The 22,793-nt window shown below is 29.0% G+C and overlaps 1 protein-coding gene across 2 annotated transcripts in view; it reads left to right on the top strand.

Moving 5' to 3' along the window:
• Positions 1-22,793, top strand: part of LOC129971381 (nitric oxide synthase, salivary gland-like) — a 204,653-nt gene that overhangs the window by 168,193 nt on the left and 13,667 nt on the right. The window contains exons 12-20 of one of the 2 annotated variants that reach the window (XM_056085095.1): positions 3,444-3,588; positions 8,854-8,958; positions 12,827-12,894; positions 14,058-14,180; positions 15,955-16,129; positions 16,427-16,562; positions 19,132-19,210; positions 20,335-20,531; positions 21,494-21,663. In XM_056085095.1, coding sequence (XP_055941070.1) covers positions 3,444-3,588; positions 8,854-8,958; positions 12,827-12,894; positions 14,058-14,180; positions 15,955-16,129; positions 16,427-16,562; positions 19,132-19,210; positions 20,335-20,531; positions 21,494-21,663 — 1,198 coding nt within the window. The remainder of the gene's footprint in view (positions 1-3,443; positions 3,589-8,853; positions 8,959-12,826; positions 12,895-14,057; positions 14,181-15,954; positions 16,130-16,426; positions 16,563-19,131; positions 19,211-20,334; positions 20,532-21,493; positions 21,664-22,793) is intronic. The other variant, XM_056085094.1, reaches the window with a different exon arrangement.

The following is a 22,793-nucleotide window of genomic DNA, read 5'->3' as shown; positions in this document are numbered from 1 at the left end:
TAACAGAGTTTAAGAGAGAATCAGATTGAAACGTTCCTGCAAACTTTCTCGTAAAAGTCTTCCCGTTGCATCATAGATAGATAGCTAAAGCAACTAAGTAGCTTTTGAAGAAGTTTATCTGGGTAATCTTGAGAACTCCACCTTATAGTCCAAATTTATCCCTATTTACTTAACATCTTTGGTGCATTCCAAAAAGCACAGCAAGGACAACTGTTTCAAACAGACGACGGCAAGGAATGTGCGCGCAACTGATTCAAACAGCAGCCAAAGGATTTTTACGAGCACATAATTATCAGACTAATATCTCAATGAGATAAATGCCGAAACAATTGCAGATACTAATTTTGAGTTTCATTAAATAAATTGTAGGAAATAGTCTCTTCTTCGTCATTTATTGACTATAACTAAGGTATCAAATTATCCCACTTTTCTTTATCGAGTCTGACTTTCCTCTGCATTAGTTTGGATAGCAGGAAGTTTATTGTACTTATTAAATTGGTTAAAAATGCAAAATGGGGATACATTTCAATAAGAATATTATTTTATATTATTCCTCAATTTCACTATAACAGCATTAAGTAAGCATTCATTATGAAGTTATGGAAGATTATTAAACGATGTCTTTTTATTAAACGCAAGCATTGAAAGGCGCAAATTTTCCTATAATGAAATCTGCCAAAAAACTGTCATTATCTTTCTGCATCACTTGGTGTTCTACTTTGATTCTCAAAAAAGAAATAAAATATCATTTCTAAGAGTACTCATGTATTTAGTACAATTCTATTTTTAGAACCAGAAGGTGACTAAATATTTCACAAAAAGTATTCAATAAATTTTTACTCTCAAAAACATTGGATATAAAATTTTGCTGTCTTCCTTTAGTAATTGTACTACTTAGATATACTTCTTTCAAGCAAAGAATTCAGAAATACTGTGATTTCAGATAATATCCACTTTTAATAATGATTCTTTTTTGTGAATATCCACTTCATGGTTGAGATAGCAAAGACAAAAATATATTCATAATACTGAATTTAAAATAGATTTTATATTTACTGGAAAATATTGATTGAATCTAAAAATAAACAGTTTGTTTCATTTTAGTCTAAAGAGTCTCCCTTAATTTTAATATAAAAGATTTTTTTTTTAATTTTTTTTTACCGAGCCATAAGGCAAAAGCTCACAAAAAGAACTTTCATTAATCAGTACAATACTTATACCTGGTAGAAATAAAATTAAAAGCTAATTAACTTTATTTCTTAAAACAAAAGTAAACATTTTGTCTTAAAATTTAATTACTTTTTAACATATTTCGATACTTTTAAACATATTAATTACTTTTTACATATTAAAATTAAATATATTGAAATTGATTTTAATAGTTAGAGATTAAAATAGCACTTTATAACATGAAAAAACAAGAAATGATTTTTTCCCATATTTCTCCTTTATATGCAAAAATAATGCCAAAAAAATTCTCATAATTACTTGTAATAATTTTTGAAATAATATATTTAAATATTTTTTTTGAAAACTCATTTTTATACATGAATTTTAAATATTTTTTCTTGTAGATATTCAAGAATATAATTTTTTTTTTCATCTCATTTATTATAAATATTCATGAAATTTAAAAATTTTAGAAATGTATTTATACTTGGAATAGAAATTTATAAGAAATTCTGGATAATTTTATTCTGAAAAACAACATTTTAAGAAATTGTAATTATTACTTGACTTCCGTAAAAGTTTATTTCTTTAAAAAAAACAACAAATGTGCAAACATATCCTTCATAATTTATTTTCGGCACTTAAAAAGGATTTTGATCATCAATTGTCATTCATCATTTTTTAAATATAAAAAAAATGTTTCACTTGTTGTTTTTACAAAATCTAAAAGTATCTTTATCAAGTTTTTTTATTTTTTTATTTTAAGTCTTGTTTTTTACAAAGGAAAACAAGACGGGCTACTTAAATATTCCTTTTCTCCAATGAAATATATATTTCTAAATGCAAAAAATATAAAATTGGCACTTTTTTATTCCCTAATTGATGTTGATATTTCTTTTGTTGGTATTTCGAGCATAGCTTACCTGTTACGACCAAATCAATCAGAGTCAACAGAGTCTGCACTTTCCGAAAAAAATATACTTTGTGATATACATTGTCTTGCATTCATTTAACTGTAAATATCGATTTTACTGACACCTTTTGCTGACAAAAATGGATTGCTGAGGGATAACAATGTTTATATATATTCATGATTCCGCATTACGTTTTTTTTTTTTTTACTTGTTTTTATTTCATTCCAGTAATAACTGTTTTGTACCAGATTTTTCCCCACATGCGCTGCCATGTACCAATAAAATTTCGCTCAACCATTTAGAATATTAGTGTTAGCAATAAAAATAGGGTTTTCATTTGAACATATCATAATGGGGAGAAATGTTATTTATCTTATTTCTTCCTTTGTTACTATAACTTTCTTGTAATCCAAGCTTTTTCATATTCTTATTATATTTGGTTCCAGCCTCCATCGGTGACCATTTGGTTTGCTAAGAATATTGCCTGTGTTTAATGTTGATTGCATGACTTGATATTCATGATTTCTTTAACAAAGTATTATTAAGCATGTAATTTTGGTTTCTTTACTTTTTTTTATTGTTTACATGAACTTTCTAAATAAAGAATGCCCCACGTTATTAGAGCGGAACGGAATCAATATTTTTAATAAATTAATCAATTAAATTAATTTTCTGAAAGCATTTAAACCAGTGTGCTGTCAGATGTAATGCAAATGTATACAAAATTTTAATACTCTAGCAAATAGGAATATGACGGAAAATCGTCTATAAGATTCTATCTATACAAACACGAAACATGTTAAGTTAATTAAAAGTTGGTAGGCTGGGATAGCCTGGTTGGTGGCGTTCGTACATATAAATCTGTCGTGGTCACAAAGTCCTCCATGTCGAGAGTAATACCACTGGGGTACTGGATCAGGGGGTTCTCTGATTCAGGTCTAAATTACGATATGTGGATGAGTGAATGAAATGCATGAAGTCGGCCCCATAAAAAGGGTTGTGACAGTGTTTAGCTAAGTCGTACTCTTCACCCTAAATGGTGCTACTGAAAAAACAAGAGACGCACCTTTGGCTTAAAATCACTGACTTCTAAAGTCCGTGGGCTTGTATGACAAATGCCATTAGAAACAACAACACAACAAAAGTTGGTAATATTATATAGCATTGATATAATAGAAAATTTCATTAAGCATTCGATTTTTCAAAATTTGGTAAAATATGCTTCTAACAGAAGATAAAGAATAAAAAATACAGGTTTTTCTTTAAAAGCTCCATCATTCTATCATGTATTACAGTAATTCACTTATTTCCAGAAGTGATGATAATTTTGATAATTTATGATTTAATTTTCAATTCCAGTGCTGTGAAATTTACATCCAATTTATTCGGAAAGGCTTTATCACGAAGAATAAAGGCAACGATTTTATTTGCCACAGAGACCGGACGGTCTGAGAATTATGCCAAAATGCTTGGAGAAATATTTTCTCACGCTTTCAATGCGAATGTAAGTATATTATTCAAAGTAACTTTTTTTTCTATTTTGATAATAATAGTATTTTGAGGTTTGGCATAAATGTGTTTATCTCTTGGTGGGCCACAGAACAATCTGAAGATTTTAAGCCTACAAAATTTGCAGACATTATAGCTAAAATTCCAAAGTTTATAGATTTTTTGGTTTGAAATGAAAATCTGAGATAAAAATCTCTTATAACTGTACAAACGTTTTGCAATTTATCTTATGTTTAGTTAATTAATATAAAACCAATCAGAGTAGTCTAGCTAATATATTACTATTTCTACTCTCAGACTTTACCTAACGAGCAACAAGTTTACGTATTCCTCCCAAATAAAAGACCATCGATTGGTCGAAAAAGCCCTGTATACAGCATTTTGTACATCTAAATCTGAGGCAAATTGACGATTTCCCAAAGCATCCTTTAGCAGCCCCAACGAAAAAAAGACTGGGCTATTGGAAGGGTCTACAGTAACACAACTTCCCCCTTGTTAATGGTTCCAATAGTGTGCACAGCAGTGAAACTTCAAAGCATCCTTTAGCGGCCCAAACCAATGAAAGTCGTATGGAGTAAAGTCTGAGCTATAAGAGAGTTGTTTCAGTTACTCTATGTTCGCCTCATTAATGGTTTCAGTAATATGTATGGCCATGCACTGACGTGCAACTTCGAAATTTTCTTCGATAGTGGGCTTTAGAATTTCTTCAGTATTGCTGGTTTCAGATTCTTTTCCGACAATTCACTATTGATTTATGTTTAATTTGCCATTAATTCCATCCCCCCCTCTTCTGTTCCAAAAAAAAAAAAAATAGTTGGTATAATCTTTCCTCCGATGGTCCATACTTGAATTTTTTTCTTTGTCAAAGATGCAGGGTACTTTCACTGCATACGCTGAGGTATTGATTCTGGTTTATAGTGATGCACCAAGTTTCTTCTCCGATGATTGTTCTGCTTATAAAGGTAAAGGCACATGTTGAATAAACTTTGATAAATTCTAAAGTCAATGAGCTTATTTTTCATAGTCAGCTTTCATGATACTCAACGCATACAGACTATATGAAAGCCAAGCTCGTCGTAGATGAACCAAGACTGATGTTCAAAGCCGATGCTATTTCATCAAGAGTAATAAGCTATTTGCCGGGAACATCTCGCTAGTTTGCTGAATGTTTTCATCTGTCATGGAGTTTGATTGCCGACATGTTATTTTTTCATGCATTACACTTCTCAGTCACTTTTAAACATCCCGATTCCCAAAAACACAGCACGTGATAGTGCGTTTCCTCCATATTGTAGTAATAGTCTATGATGATTTCCTTTTGACACTTTCCGACCAAAGGAATCGGATGATAGCTCCTTTTTCCGCCTTGATGCACATTTCTGATTGAGCGACCATGATTTTTCAGTAACAAAGAGACAAAAAAGGGAAGAATTACGATCAAACTTTCATAGTATCATCGAAATAATATAACAATAAAATAAACGAGGATAGAAGACAGTGCACACAATTCCAGAAGAGTTCTGAATTGCAGATAAAGTTATGACTGCGAAAATGTAGTAAGTCTTCACTGGCCTAAGTATTTTAAAAGAAAGGCTCTCGGTGTGTTTATATCTCATGAATCTCAACTGCAGGACGAGGAAATAGTAGATTTAAGGACTCGATTCTAACCAAATTCCATCGCATATGGAGGCCTAGTATACTCTTATTCGTTGAAGGTTTCCACTTTCAGCAGGGAAAGCGCAGAAGCCGTCTTTCTCGTCATCTGACCATGACTGAAAATTATGTTCCATCCTAATTTAATAAAGTTTTAATTACATTTTTTCCTTATTAATACTAATTAAAAAATATGTTTAGTCATTATGTAGATAATTCATTTTAAAACTTTTCTTCACATTGAAAAATCAATAGTAAATTTTCTAAGGTAGCAGCAGTTGATAACTTAGATATAGATTGGTCTCCTTTTTCCTCAAGCACTCTCAGTCTCGAGAATAACTGTGCAGATGTTTTATTGCCTTGATTTTATGTCATACGTTTATGTTCTGTGATTATATTTTCCAATTACATTTACGACGCAACTGCTTCTTCGATGCGATTAGATCAAACTGTCGGATTGATTTGTGCGATATATTCCGTAGTAATTCGTTTTGGTGAGATTCTTCATTTTTTTTTGTTCTGTTTTAGATCTTTGAAATGTAATTCTCCCTGGTTTAAAAAAGATGTGCAAAAAAGTGGGACACTGAAAAGTACTTTTAAATTCGGGAATAAGTTGCGCAAAATAAACAACTGTTAAATCTTATAATATATTAAGTAAAAATAAATAAATTTAACATATATTAATACTAAAATATTCATCAACTTTGCATGCTGAGAATTGATGTGGATAAATTATTTATAAATAGATGCATCATATTCCTTGGTTATATTTTATAAATATTGTGTTTAATGAGTGTTATTATCTATAATAACATAATGTTATTGGTGTGTGTGGGGGGGGGGTCATCTTATTTGAAAATATACTATTAATGTTTTATATTTAAGCAGAAAATGAGGGAGATGGAATTCTGGATATTTAACCCCTTCCACTCTTCTCGTTGTTGTGCTTTCCTATACGTATGGACTGCTAAAGACAAACAGACGGACATTTTACGCTAAATAATGTAAAGAATCATATTCTATATTGCTTAAGTCAATAACTATATTGCTGGAAAAATTATGAGGTGCAGATTTTTATCGAACCTGTTAGTCATATTTAGCAAAATTTTCTTGAATTCTTGATACACTAATATTTTAAATAAAAAATCATTATACTCCTATGACTAAAACTAACCGAATAATGAAACTTTGAATTTCACTATTTTAGACCAATCAAAGGTCACTTCAAGGAATTTCCTGCTTTGAATGAATGGATCTATCTCGATCTGGGCATTGAAATATTTTGAAATCATATAAAACAATGATTACAAAGCTTCATAACTCGGGCAATTTGCAGTTTTTTAATTCAAAATATAATTGTATCAAAAATATTGTACTAAATGGGGCTGTTAGGACTGGGAAATTGTATAAAGGTTTAGACTTCGTAATTTTGTTAGAAGTACATTTATTGATTCAGGCAACTTAAAATATAACTCTTTATATGATTAAGATTATTTTTACAATTAGAAGTAAACACGTGTGTGACACATTATTTTCTTATTATTAAAATTATTTTCTTATCCCATTTTTGACCGTTTTATGTATTTTTAATTCAGTTATTGGAAAGAAAATAAAAATTTAATTAAAATAATATTGCTTTTCAAAGACAAAAAAATAACAAAAGTGTGGGGCATTCCCCTCCCACCTTTACTTTTAAGTTTTGAATGCAATAATTAAATGAATATAAATATATATCCACCTTGGATGTAAAATTTATCTTTAATGCATGTACATTAAAATTATCTTTTTATTGTAAATTGAATAATGAATCTGTCTGGATATTTTTCATTCTGTTAGAATAAATATTCGACCTTTAATATCTCAATATTTATCATAATAAAATGAGACTGATAAAATAATTACCTTTTTTAAATAATGAAGTTTGTTTTGTTTGTATGGAATAAATACAAGAAATAATTAAATACTCTTATATATGAAAATAATTGTTGAGAAATTTGCATATTTTTCATTTAAAAATGTACTAATATTTAGTTTATGAGATTTGGGAGTTTCTCTTATAGACAGGTGCTTAAGATAGTTGTACAAAGCATTCTAATATAAATCTTGCCTAAGCATTTTGTCAGATTGCATTTTAATTTCAATGGTTAAATGTGGTACTTCGAGTTAAGACTAAGTGTTTTAGTTATAAGTTTAAATAAATAGCATTTTGAATTAATTAACGAAAAAATATCTTTATTTTCTTGTTATATATCTATAATGAGCTGAAGAATTTAATTAGGATTAGAAAGGAACATCTCGTTCATACAGAGACAGTTATTGATTCTAGCCTTTCACGGAATCAACTGATCAATCAATTTCCTTTTGAACAGAAGAACAAATCACTGACAGCAAAAATGTAAGGAGATGTAATAAATATAAAAGTTCGATTCTAATTTTTAGAAAGTTTCAAAGATATTTTAGATAGGAACCGGTTTAAGATGATCCGAATACTAAGTAATATTACATTTATATTTCAAAAATGACTGCCATTGAATAAAATTTCACTTTTTTGGATGAAATTTCTGAATTAATTTATTACACAATTAATTAAAATTAGAAGAATGAGAGAATTATCCCCTTTTGTGCATCCACGACACACAAAAAATCATTCGAGCACGATTTCCAACTTGCGAGGTAATGATGCATAGATGGTTGAGTAGATGATGCGGTAATGATGCGTAGATGGTATGCATACGATCAAATCTAGAAGTTTTATTCTTAAAGAAAAAGTCAATACGTGATTATTGATTTTCTTTATTTTGACAAAATTGTTTAGATTGTAATACTCATTAAAAATAATAATTTATAGAGAGTTAAGAAATACATTTTATAGTAGGCAATATTTATCGAAACTTTATCACCATATGTACGATTTTGTACTTTTTAATTTTAAAAAATGGCGAAGCATTTTCACTTTGGAATTCGAGTGAAGGAAAAAAGTATTTATCTTTAAAAAATAGATAAATAATTTCATTTGAAAATTTTGTGATGTCGACTGTCGGCTTAATTCTTGTTGGAAAGTAAAGCATGATAAAATTCGCAGTTTCTGATTTCAATTTATATTTATCCAACGATATTGCATTACGCATTTCAGAAAATAGCCGTTTTCTTTTGTTTTCTTATATATTTTACATTATTTGTAATTCGTTTTAACTCATTTTTCCTCAGAAATATTAGTCACTTTCTCATTATTAATTTTTCTTAACAATTTTCTTCGAGATGTATATTATTGCATAACAAGTTCATGCCGCATATGTGTTTAGTCAAACAATGCTGTTTCGTTGTTGTTTTTTAAATCGCAGTCAGTTTTTTAAGTTATAGAAATAAATGAATGCATTATAAACACATTCTTTTTATCTCAGTCATGGAAAAAAATATTTCAAATTCATCTGATATTGCCTGCATAAACTAAATTGAAAAATTCACCTTTTCATTTTCTCGGAAAACACGAAAGGGTCATTTGTCCTTTTTTGATAACAATTTATTGATCTGCGGGGTAAACAAAAACAAAGTTCTCGATCATTTTCTTTGCAACGCCTATTTATGTGACACGTAATTTTTTTTTCAGGTGGTATGCATGAGCGAATACGACATTATCGATCTGGAGCACGAAACGTTACTGCTCGTGGTGACGAGTACTTTCGGCAATGGGGACCCCCCTGAAAACGGAGAGGTAATTTGTGTTCCATCATTAAAAATTGAAAGATTGTGGATTCTGTAAAATGAGCATTTCATGTCATATGCTAATAAAATAAAATAAAACAATTTTTGTATAATATGAAATTCAGTCTCAACTGAAAATTGGATTGTAAAACTATAGCAAGCCTATTCAGAGAACTAGTATAATAAACAGCACCTTCAAAACTTGCGTGCGTGCGTGTGTGATCCTTTGAAATAATGTTATCTCAAAGAGCCATTAATAAATATTATACTAAACAAATATTTAATTCTATTACAATTGGCTATGATAATATAAGAAATTTGCTTTCACTCAATTGTTTTAAATTTTATTATATATAAATACTAATATGCTATGAAAAATGGATCCTTTTAGCGCAGAATATATGCTTCCATGGTCACTGTAGCTACTAATGTGACACCAGCCATGCTATTTACGGTTAACGTGTAAAAACGCTTATTACTTTCTCGTATACGGAGTATAGAGAAAAGTGCAGTAATCATTAAAAAATTCGAACTCGATAATGTGATGAATCTCCTCGATTTAGACCTTCCTAAATTCGAAAAACAAATTTGTCTGTATGTCTGTCTTATGTGACAAAGATAATTCAAAATCACTTTGCGCAAGACGAATGAAATTTGATATAGAGGCTTAAAACCAAATTTGCAGATATCTATCAAATTAGTATAGACACTTATCAAATTTTGAGCCAAATCCAACTAGAAGCTAACCGTCTCTCAGTCTGTACTTCCAGAAGCATATAAACGTGATATTTCAAAAATGCAAATATATCAAATAGGTAAATAATAAATTTGGGACGTGATTGGTTTCGATTGGTTGGAAAAAAATGCGCCTAAAAGACAAATTCGATTTTCGGATGCTATTAACCACATTTCAGGGATTAATCGCCAAAACACTTGTCAAGGATGATACAATAGATTCAGTAAAAATGCTAGATTCACACCAAACAATATTTCGTAACTATTATACACCAATGCTATGTAAGGCGTTTAGTGGGATAATATCTTTATTAGAGACTAGCCGTCTTTGGCGACCAGCCGGTTCGCCAATCTTAATGCACTTTAAAATTATAATAATTAAATATTTTATGGAACTCCCATTTGAATTGCTTCTTCATTAAAATATTTTAAAACTTCAAATTTTAATAGGCATATAATTCACTCATAATATTATAAAGGCCTTCAGCCATAACGCAATATGTATCTCTCTAATTTTCTATCAGTTGCAGTAGAATTTATGCTTTAAATTAAAGTGGAAAGGATTAAACTGCAATAAATATAACAATATTTTTTTTTACTGAAACGAAGCATTTTTTTTTAAAATATCAGTACTGAAAACGGAGTCGCTGAATATTTAAACCTTATGGGCACTAAAGAATATTTTTCTTAATTTATATAATATCTCAAGAAGTTTTCAAAAAAAATTTCTTAGATTTATCATGAGCAGATCAATTCATTAACAATGTTTAGTTTTAAATGTCTCAAACACTAAAAAAATAAATAGAGTCGTTTGAAATAATCTGTCGAAAACATATTAAACCTTGAAAACCAAGTCCTATCCGTTGAAAATAGTTGTCAACAATCAGAACACAATGCGCATGCATGAATTTTCAACGCCAGTTACGGTAACGCAAATGCGTGAATTTTCTTCTCCAGTTGGGGTAACGCTATGCAGATTAGAAATTTTTAATTTCCTTTATTCTGTTTTATTTTAATTCAAAAGATTTGAAAGATCGATTAATTAACAATGTTTTATTTTAAATGCATCAAACATGAAGAAAATAAACAGAATCCTTTGAAATAATCTGCCGAAAATTTCTTAAGCCTATCCTCTTTAGCGTGGCGGAAAAAACTGAAGCCTTACTCATTTGGCGGTGGGGAAATAAAAAGATTTTTTGGCGGAAAAGTTAGTTTTAAATTAATAATTAAAATTCAAATTAAAAATTCAAAAAAGGGACCCCAGGTGCACATTCCCGACCTCCAAGGTGCCAAATTTGGTAGCTGTAGGTCGAACGGTCTGGCCTGTAGAGCGCCAACACACACACACATTGAGCTTTATATAAGTATAGATAGATTATGCGAAAAAGTTTCGAGGAGACCACCTCCGTTATTTCTTTCTATAAATATTTGTACAAAAAGAATTCGGCTAACTACAAAAAAACAAACTAATCTTGTTCATGGTATTAGGGTATTTTTCTTCCTAAGATATTGAATCTGAAAAAAGCCTTTTGTGTGTCCAATACAACATAACATGATTATACTGCATTGTATAATTAATTTTAATTTCTGTCGAGTAATTGTGTAGTGAGATAGTTAATTAAAATAAATATAATTTCTTAAATCAAAAAAGACAATATTTTTAAAGCATAAATTTGGAGCATTTAAATATATCGAAATAGATTCTGTAAATCCATAGCGTTCGAAAGGCTATTTGCTATACGTTAGTAACTATTTGAAAAGTGATATTATTAAGTTAAAGGTTGCAAATTTGAAATGACGCTAACTTTTACTGTATTAAAAAAATTATTCTTAAAAATTATCGAAAACCTCTTTAAAGTATCTTTGATGTGATTCCACTTGAGAAATAGGACACCGTCTGGGGGGAAATGAAATTTTAAACGCACTTACTTTTGAAATGTATTTCTGAGTTAATCGGAATTTTTAGGGAGTCATAGCAGAGAAGGTTTCACACACATAAGAGTACCTACAAGTCATTTACATTCATGTTTTAATTAAAGTCTCTCAAACGACTGAAATTTAATTTATCTTAGTTGACATAAAATAAAAATTGGAGTCTGTGTACGTTTTTTTAAATAGTTTTTGAAATAGCTAATGTATCCAGAAATCTATTAATTATAGTTTTCTTCACGAATTTGTTCAGTGCTTTCATCTTATTTAGTGAAATGAAATACACTTTTCAAAAAAATAGCTAGTAAACACAATTTTACTTATCCAAGGAAAATAAAGACCTACCAAGATTTAATATGTGTGTTTCAGAATTATATAATAAAAATTATCATACCGTTAAATAAAATGATTGTAATATAGTTAATATATAATTATTTATATAGTTATATACACCAATCATAACGCTAAAAGGCACTTTTCTAATTGTACCCAATAGGAAATTTCTAAACTGTTAGATGCGTATACTATATCCAACTTGTAGAATGTTCTACGTGACATATAGAATTATGTTTAATATTGTCTGAGCCAATTTATTACAGAGCATTTAATAATAAAATATCATTCTTATTATTATAATACATCTTAATCTACACAAATGCAATATATTGCATATTTTATGTTAATTTGTTAAGGCAAATGAAATATGATAGATAGATTCTTTATTCAAAGACATTCATTGTAAAATACGCACATTTTCATTTTGTAATTTTTAAATTTTTATTTTGCTAATTTTGAATGCTTTACCATTTGATATTATATTCTAAATAATTAAATAAACAACAATTAAATCTAAAAATGGAAAATTCGATGCGTTAAAAAAATCTGAATAAGTGATGCATTATCGAATAACTAACTACACAGAGAAAAAGATTGCTTTTAATATCAAATGAAATAGAAAAGAAGCTACACTAAAGTAGTATGTCTTAATAACAGGAGACGCAATAAAAGGATTTTGCTGTATTTCTACGGTATTTAAATCTAAGTAGTAATGACGCTTCATAATTAATCATCATTCAAAAATTTTCTTTCAAATGATAAAATATTTCATGAACAATGAAGGAGAAAATAATTTCTTAAAGTAATATTTCTAAGTGCGTGTTAAATAATTACGTTAAAAATCTTTTATTTTTAATATATATATATTCGTCTTGCAGGCTTTTGCTAGAAATCTTCAAGCGATCAAAGTTACAGGAGAAACTACACCTGACGCAGAATACATCAGGTACTAATGCAATATCTTGCATCTTGGTAATAATTCATAAAAAATAATTAATTAAATATAATAAAAATACATCTAAAGTAATTAATAAAATAATTGAGATTCAGTGCAATCTAAAATGAACAGCTAATAGCTTATTAAAAGAGATGAAAGTGTAATATTATGCTAAAAAGTTCTTTGTATAATAATCCACTTTCCTTTGTAATCCCTTAACTGGTTTTTTCGCATACCGTGTATGCATCGATTCATTGCTTTTTTAAGCTTTTAAATAACAATTATATAAAGATTTACAAAAATAATGTGGAATACATATGAATTCTAGTACTCAGTAGATTATGATTTCAATCAAGACGATAAAAAAATAGGTGAATAGAAGTTGGCATCCAATTAAATTGTAAAGAAAATAAATCAGTTAAGTAATTAAAAAAGAATAAAACATAATAATACAAAATCAAAAGAAAAGACTTAATTTGATACTTTTCTAACAAAACTGTGGCCAATTACATCAATTTACGAAACGCATAACATCTTATTCTCAGATGCTGATATTATTTTTGATATTTCCAACTTGATTAACGGAAGATAGGTTCCATAAAAAAGCTTTTTAATTCTACTAATCGAGAAAAATTCTCACACTCGAATGTGAACATAAGTATAGAGTAAAGAGTTAAGGTATTATTTTAAGTCAAGAAAAATATTTAACAAAACTTAATTATTTGATAGATTTTTGAAATTAATTTTATTTAATTTCTTTTGTAAACAAAGATTTTTAAAAAGAGTAATATATTTCTGAAGTTTTCACATTCCCATTTAAGGTCTTATAGAATAATATTTCAAAACATATTTTAAAAAACATCTTATATTTATTAACAAATCGAATATTTATGATCAGTACGTTATCAATATGTTCTTAAAATGAATGCCATGCAATGCAAATTTTAAATGAACTTATTTTACATCAGTTTTCTTAAAGCAGACGATAATCGCAATTTTAAAACTGTATTTAACTTGCAATAAAACTTTAAAATAGTTCGGCAAAAAATATTTATATAAAACCAATATTCAATATTCTTGATATGAATGAATGGCAACCACTGTTCCATTCCCAAAGAAGATAGATGGTATTATTACCAGATCTGGACAGTTTTCATCCTTTCCTCTTTCAGCAGCACGTGCATGCCTTTCGTCAGAATGAACAGCATGCCACTGGATTTTCCCGAGGACGAAGGAACAAACTGCACGCCAACGACGGAACTAGATGACGACATTGGCCCGCTCAGCAACGTCAGGTGATACTTTCATTTCGCAGATAATCATTCATGCCCATTTGGAATTTCGTTGTTAATTCAAACGAGAAATTCTGTACATTATTCTGTCGAGATTCTTTCATTATCTTGGATATTAAATCAGATTTTGAGAAGGAGTGTAATTTTATTCTGTCCTTTTCACAAATTAGCAATAAATTGTTCGAGTGTTCACTGACTCCAGTGACTGCTTGGTTGCAGAATTATAAAACCTCTCTTATTTGTAATCTATAAATAGTAGTAACAGGTAGTCCAAGATATATAAGGTGTTCCTGAGTTCATGAGCTAATTTTTAAAGGTAAGTAAAATACATATAAAGAAACATTTTTTGTATAGCAATATGGAGCTGGAGATGGAAAGCATAGGCGGAAAGAACAAGAAACTGAAGAAATAAAAAAAAAATTATTTGTTTTCTTAATATTTTTAGAACAGACGATATACAAGTTTAAGGATACAGCTTAAATAAACATGAATTTACGGGAAGAAAAATATTGAATAGTTATGCAACTTTATTTTGAATTATCAAATCGTCAGCAAATCAATTTTATTGAGTTTGAATGGCATTACGCGAGCTTCAAACGATTTTTTGTAGTTAGAGAATGTTTTTGTCTGATGGAACGATTTATGCTCTCTGAGAAAGCAGGCAGTCATCGTATGTCAGGGTTTGCTAATTGTAACAAAAGAGAAGCGTCAAAGGTTGTACCATTGACGTTGCCCAATTAGGACAAAACGTAATAACAAAATATTTCCACGTTTACACGTCAGTTTTGGGAAAACGATTTATTTCTTGTCGAAAAACGGGCCGCTCGGTTCCCATCATTTTTTTTTTTTTTTTCGTTAACACTTTTTATTTTCAACACCATATTGCTGTACAAAGAAAATACTTCTTTATATGTATTTTACTTTTCCTTAAAATTTGGCCCATGAATTCAGGAACACTCTGTGCATAAAGCCTTTTTATCAAAATTTAGGGACATCTTTCTACATTAAACTATTTGCGTTGTCTTTGCTGTTTTTCTTTTTAATTTTTTAATTTGAAATAATAATTTTAATTCTGTTATATTTTTATTCCTGTTATAAATTTTAAAAAATATTTAAATATTATTTTTTTATTCCATTTAGAAATTTCTAATCTACAGAGTAAATTTTAAAAAAATATAGAGTTACTAGTTTAATTTTCGAAGTCTTGAGAATACGAGTTATTTTAAAATTTGAAGAAAATAGTTGTAAATTTGCTTCAGGTTTGATGAAAATTTTAATCGCCTTATAAGGAATTCCTTTTTTTCATTCCCGAGTTTATTAATCAACATTTTCTAACAAGAGGTTTCACTGAGTAAGGTGGTTGGTTCATTAAATGTAAAAAAAAGAAAAAAAAAAACTCATAAATAATTAAAATGTAATTTATCAGGTTAAAGTAAAATAACAGTTAAATTAATAGAAAAAGTTATAAAGAAGTATTCACAAAAAATTTATACAAAATTGCATTCCGATGTGGAAAAAGGTTGTTGCTGCATTATCCATTCTATTTTTATTTCAATTAAATCCAGAAGAATTAATTGATTTTCATCTAATTATAAAATTTTCCCTAAAATGTTAATTCCATACATTTGTTAATATAACAACGAACTTTTTATTCATTAATATTTAAATAAAGAGCTACCCTTTCTTTTCTGCCTTTACTGTCTTGATAGAAATTTGGACAAAAGCTGAAATTTCCTGTCTTAATAAAGCTTGGATTCTAAACTTTCCTCTGCCGTAGATTCGCTGTGTTTGCTTTGGGTTCCAGCGCATATCCAAATTTCTGCTCCTTCGGTCGTTACGTGGACACAATGCTTGGAGATCTCGGAGGCGAGAGAATGGTCAAAATGGGCACTGGTGACGAACTTTGTGGTCAGGAGCATTCTTTCAATGAATGGGCCCAAGAAGCATTCCAGGTGACATGATAGTAATTTTTCATACAAAACCAAATTCTTTCTTTTAGTTTGTGGTCTATCAAAGGCAAGCAGAAACGTAACAAACGTCTCAAATTTATCAAAGAAGATTTAACATTTTTGATGCTAAAAGCTGAATTAATATTTTTTTTTCCAATTAAAAATAAATTTAAGTGTAAGCTATAAATTTTTGGCAACAAACAATTGAATATTTAAATAGATTTGAACTGACAAATGTATCATGTTTCTCTCGTAAAAACTGCATTATTCTCGTTTTCTAAATTCGATTTCTCTTCGCAGGTCGCATGCGACGTCTTCTGTGTGGGTGACGATATTAATCTAAGCGATCTCAGAGCAACTTTACATTCGGATACTACATGGTCACCGGAAAAAGTACGTTTGGCAGATGTGCAGGAACCAGCAGATATTTGTTCAGGTAAAAAATACATATTCATTTAAAACATAATATGAAACTTCTTTTGTTTCATACCTTACATCAATTTCTTTTAATAATGGCATTCATTTGGATTCCAAATCCATCATTTCAAATAAAATTCCAAAGAAAAAAACGTAGATCAAATTTTATCCCCTGTCTATAGGGCATAAAGTAGTCAATTATTTCCTATTTTTAATATTCTAATCAGAGAAAATTAATTTTATTTCAATGTCAAAAAAATTAATAATATTTTACTGTATTATGAAATTAATTCCATAGCAAATTGTTTTTCCTTGTTCGTATTTATTGTATTTTAATGTAACAAATCGTGCAAATTCTTCAAATTCTATTTAAGTGTATCATTTAATGTGAACTGACTTAATTGTCACAAGCATCGTATTCTTAAAATAATTCTCCATATACATTTAATTTCCACAGCTGTTGGTGTTTTTTTGCTAAATATAAATCAAATTATATGAATCAAAAAGTATTTTTACACGCTTTGTGCTGCTAGTAAATTTCAACAATTTAGTTTTTTTTTTTTTTTTTTTTTTTTTATCGTGAGTGTAACTATTTGAAATTTTAACTGTAGAATTACGCTTTGATCATCATCTAATTTAACGAAAATTATAAATTCACACAGCTTTTCTTTTGGTTCCAAAACTTTAAAATGGATTGTTTTTTTATTCTCTTTAAGATTACTGTTAATTATTAATACCATTCCAAAAATAATGGGCAATGAAAATAATAGGAATGTAATTTTTATTCATTAACAGCAATCTCTACCAAATTATTAATGCATTATCATTTAATTAAATTACAAATAAATTCTCCAATATATTTGAATCCTTATCAAAATAAAAAAAATGCATAATTTCTCATATGTCAGTATAAGAATAAAATGCTTCTAGTCATCATAACTATTAATTTTTGGTGTTTCTCAAGCTCTCAACAAATACTCATTGATTTTTAAAACTTTGTACCATTTTCTTGAATAATTTGAAAGAAAAGCTAACAAGTTCGCTAGTAACTTTTGAGACTACTGACTTAAGAGATATTATAAATTCCTTATCTTAATACTTTTCATTCTACTATTTAATTGAATATCATTTTCTGTATATGTCGTCATACTGACTTACGAGTTCAAAAAATACATAAAATGATTATACAATGCACATGATTTTTATACTGAATTATAATGAATATGAATTGCTTATTTTTATTTCATAAAATCAGAAATAAGATAATTTAATGCATGTTAAAAGGTTAAATCTTGTGCGCCTAAAAAATTTCATATATCCTCACGTCTCACATAGTTGAAAAAATGATGAATTTCTTAAGAATTTCTTTCTTTCTTATAAATTACATATACTGTTAGCATATAACTGGATCATACATACTTATTGACAAATTTCAACTGAAGAAATTTTGAGCTCATACATTCAAAGCCATCCTTTACGTCCTGTACAGTAGAATTATATTTTAAAGTGCTGGATCGCCATTTTAACATTCTATTTTGTTGGATTCCTGGGCATATTGGTATCCCTGGGAACGCTCAAGCTGATGTTGTTGCAGAAACAACTAGCTCAAATGAAGAAACGTTTGTCCAGTTTCAAGACTTAGATCAAGCTTTAAAGTAATGACCGTTCCATATATGGCAACATACCTAGAACTTGCAACTTAATAATAAATTACAGTCCATTCAACCATCTATTTCCGGTTTTAAAACTGACTCTCTCAACCGAGAACGTCATATTAACAAGTTGAACGTCAAGACTTTGCATTTCCTTACTGTTTTTAATGAAGAATTTTGTATTTAAGTTAACATGAGTTTGACACGGCTTAGCCAGAATTGGTCTTTACGTAAAAAAAATCATTCAATGGATCTACCTTACAAAAATTCAACCATAATGTGAATCAAAAAATATCGCTAATGCTATTTTTCGTTATTAAAATAAAAATTGTAAAAATTTTCAGAAGAATAAAAAAAAAACACATACATTACTATAGTTTACATTTAACAAAATAAAGACAGATATACAGCCCGAAATGTATTACTAGTGTTGTCTTCCATTAACCCTTTAAAGGGCCATTTTTTTCTAGTCACATTATGTTAAAATATTTTTAGGCTTGAAATTAGAATAAGAAAAGGAATTCATTTCGCTTATTAGATAAATTTAATTTGATTGATTAATTAATTTGGTTAATTAATAATTAAGTAACAAATCAAGACACATCATTTTGTGTGAGATAAAGAACTGAAGCATCTAAGTTTCTGTCTTTCTAAAAGAATTTGTCAGAACTGATGCCAGCCTACACAAATTCATACAAAGATTGATAAATTTGGTGGGAAGCATACTTCCCACGGCCCTAGAAAGGGTTAAAAAGCAAGAGAATATGTATAAAAACATACACACTAGATTAAAGGATCAATACAAGAATTATTTCTAAAATGATAATTGTTTATATTTAATAAATCTATGTCATAATTATCAATAGAAGGAACTACGATACATAATTAATGCTGAAATAGAAGCAATAAGATAATGTAATTTGCCACATTTTTCAGGCATAAGTAAAGGTACTAACAGGAAAGTTGTGTCCTGCATTCTAAAAGAACGCACAGTTCTTCAATCTGAAGAAGACAGGTAATATATTATATATTTTTACTTTTATATTTATAAGTTACAAAAAAATTGAATTTCAAAATTTTGTACGATTGGTGTTTCCAATGATAATGCGCGCTACTTTAATATTTTCAGAACCTAACTATCAGCTAATCTTGTATTCCAATTAATGATTTCATATAAAAACCTCAATCTCATAACGAGTTCGAAAAAAATTGAATGCAAAATTTCATAATATTTATAATAAATAAAAATAAGTACACAGAAAGAACAAGATTGTAATTTTAAAAAATAAAAGGTAAAAAATACTTTTATTTGCATACTAAAAAATAGAAAATTATTTTTAAATTTTAAAAAATCTGAATATCAGAACGAAAATCGAAAACGCTTAAGGAGCCGAAAACAATACAATAAAGAAATTAGCTCTCAATGAATAGCATTCGAATCAAAATCATAGAAACTCAGAAATTAAAATACTATAGGAATGCAATTAAAGTTGCCATCTCTTTGTAAGATTTCTAATAATACCTCGTGTATTTGAAATTCTCATTTTCAAATCTCCAAGTTTTTCATTTTAAAAAATATTTTATATTTTTTCATACATTAATAAATCTTGTGAGTGTTTCTTTTTAAAGTGCATATAATATTTCTTCTTCTTAATCCTTTAATTAAAAAAAAATATTTCAATGAATAGGAAAATATGAATTGTTGATTTAGCATAGAAATTATTTACTTAAATATATTCTTCAGTTTATATTATCTCATTTTATTTGGAATAACAAGAATTACTAAATCAATGGAAAATATTGGCAAGAAATATCCCATATCTTATATTCCACATTTTTTTTTATTTCTAATAAATGTGTAATAAAAAACATTTATTTAATGTCGAATTTATTGGAAATCTCTCCCGTTACAACTATTATGATGTGTTATATGAATTGAGAATTTATTGTAACTTATTTAACATAATAAGTATAATAATATTGATATATATTTATCATGAATTTTTATAGCATATATACAATGAAAGTTTAAGAAATTTTGAAAAAAAAAAATATTAATACGTTATATCAGTATTTTCGCGCTTTTATTTTCGATTTTATGATTAATAAGAAAATTATGTTTTTCTTCCTTTTTGACAGCCGTCAGACGCTCATGATCGTCATGGAAAAACCAGAAAACGATTGCATCAAATATTTTCCGGGAGATCACATTGGAATCTATCCAGCCAATAGACAAGAAATTGTAAACGGCATTTTGGCTCGCATGAGTTGCACGTGTCCCGAACCGGATAAACCATTTCAGTTACAGTTGAGAAAGACAGTACAGACAATAGAAGGTAAAATTTTCATGAAACATTTTATTAATATAACCAAAACTCATGTCCTGTAGCGATGGATGATAATTTTCTTTAATAATACACACACCGTGATCATTGCTTTCATCGTGAAGCTTTACTACTGGAAGGTCTTTTGACAGCCGGCGTCCTGGCATAGGGGTAGTGTGTCTTTCCCCGTGATCTGGGAGTCCCGGGTTCGGGCATAGTTGTTCTTTACCCTGTGAACTATCTGTGAGGTGTGTGAAAGAGCCCCCCTGTAAAAAGAGGGTTGTGCAAGCGAATGTGTATGTGTCATCTTAATATGAGCTAGAAGTCAGACTTCTGCCCTTGAGTGCTCAGGGACCTTTACCCTCAAAAGCTGTTGCACAACAACTCGGTTTAAAATTGCTGACTTTGCCAGCGGGTTCGTCTGTGGTAAGTGCCATAAGTAACAACAACAACAGGCCTTTTGACGAGAAAAGTGATTAGTAAACCATCGCCATGATCTAGTAATCACTTTGATCTTCAAATCCCACAGATTGTCGGCTTTTATTCTAAGTTTATTTCAAATCGTTTATCAATGCAATGTACAAAGTCAAATTATTAAAACTGAGATATCGACATTAAGAACATTACATTCTTAAAATTTTAGCAATTTGTTATTTTAGTTACTGGATTTGTTATCGGCATATTATGACGATTTTAAATTCACATTTTTTATGCATGTTTATTATCGATGCCATACAATAATTAAGAGCAAATTTCACAATAAGAAAATAAAGAATCAAATTCCAAACCTACTTATGGAATGATGCATCAAATTAAATTTTCTAATTTATTTTATTTTGCCTAAAAACTTTTAATATATGTTTTTATAATTTTTTATTGGAGTAAAGCAAAAAAAAAAATTGAATCCTATTTATAATAAAGTTTAATAACGGTTAAAAATGAAAGTTGTTACATAATGCTTCATTGTCCCACAGGCCCAAGCCACCGATGGTATCCCCACGAGAGAATCCCTCCTTTGACCATGCGTATTGCCTTGACCCGATACTTGGACATCACCACCCCTCCAGGACAACAGTTCCTCAGGATTCTGGCAACCATGGCAGAAGATGAAGGGGATCAAAGGAAGATCAAACTTTTAGCTACGGTAAGAACAAAATACCCTCCTCGTTGTTATTGTTTTTTATGGGGGGGGGCGGGAGCAGAAAAACTCTATTCGTATTCAATCATTGATAGAGTTTAGTCAAAAAAAATCAGCCGAGGAAAAAAAAAATTCAAATTTCGGTACTTGCGTCTTAACCACATGTCAGCGATTAATCGCCAAAAAAATCACAAAACATGTCAGATTAATCACAACTAAATTTTGACTACATGCGACAATGGCATGCGATTTAATACCCAAGTACCGAATTTCATGTGTATTTCAGTAATTCGTTAATAAGCAAAGATAACATTTTGGGCTGAATGTTTGAAGGCGGAAATAATGAGAAAACAATTCACGCAAAATAAATAACTAAAATTCCAATCTCGTTGCTGGGCACTCTAATTAAATTTCTAATTTTTATTCTTTTCAGAGATATAGCCGCATAACTGTCTTAGGTTTAATTTTTCGAAATGCAAAATGAGTTATTTAATAAGCTATTAGCACTCATAGATATATAAATGTAGGAAATTAAAAAACATTGCGAAAAAACAAAAAAAAAGCAAATGTAAAAAGTGAGCAATGAAGAGAAAATAGCATATCACAATAAGCGTGGGCGAATTTATTATAGCGGGATCCTTCCAAATAATATATTATATTTTGTAAATATATGTCCGCAGATATTTCCTGCAAATTTTTAATAAATACGGACCAGTAATTCGAAATTAGCCTCTACCGTATATCATCCACAAGAATCGTATTTATGCCCCTTTCTTACTTAAATTATTCCTTATTCTTAAAAGTTAATATGCTTTTATGTTAGACTAATCGTCTTTACAGACCAGGTGGCTCAAATATTGGTTATATTTAATTTTAATTAAATATCTTATGCATAATGTGATATTTACAGTTCTTTTACAAAATATTTTCAGAATTAGACATTTAAACCTTTTTTAGTAGCCTTGCACATATTCCTTTTACTGTGTACATGAATATTCCAATGGAGTCAAGTCAATGACAAAATATTTGTGTGCAAGTCGTCATCTAGCATCTAACCTAGAAAAACATCACTTTCTTATTTTTTTTATTAAAAAACATAATTTTTTAACTTGTAGGACACAATTCTTAATATCGTA

This window comes from Argiope bruennichi, chromosome 6 (assembly GCF_947563725.1).
Source record: "Argiope bruennichi chromosome 6, qqArgBrue1.1, whole genome shotgun sequence".
Classification (NCBI taxonomy): domain Eukaryota; kingdom Metazoa; phylum Arthropoda; class Arachnida; order Araneae; family Araneidae; genus Argiope; species Argiope bruennichi.
Note: the sequence above shows the minus strand (reverse complement) of the source record. Positions and strands in the feature narration are given on the sequence as shown.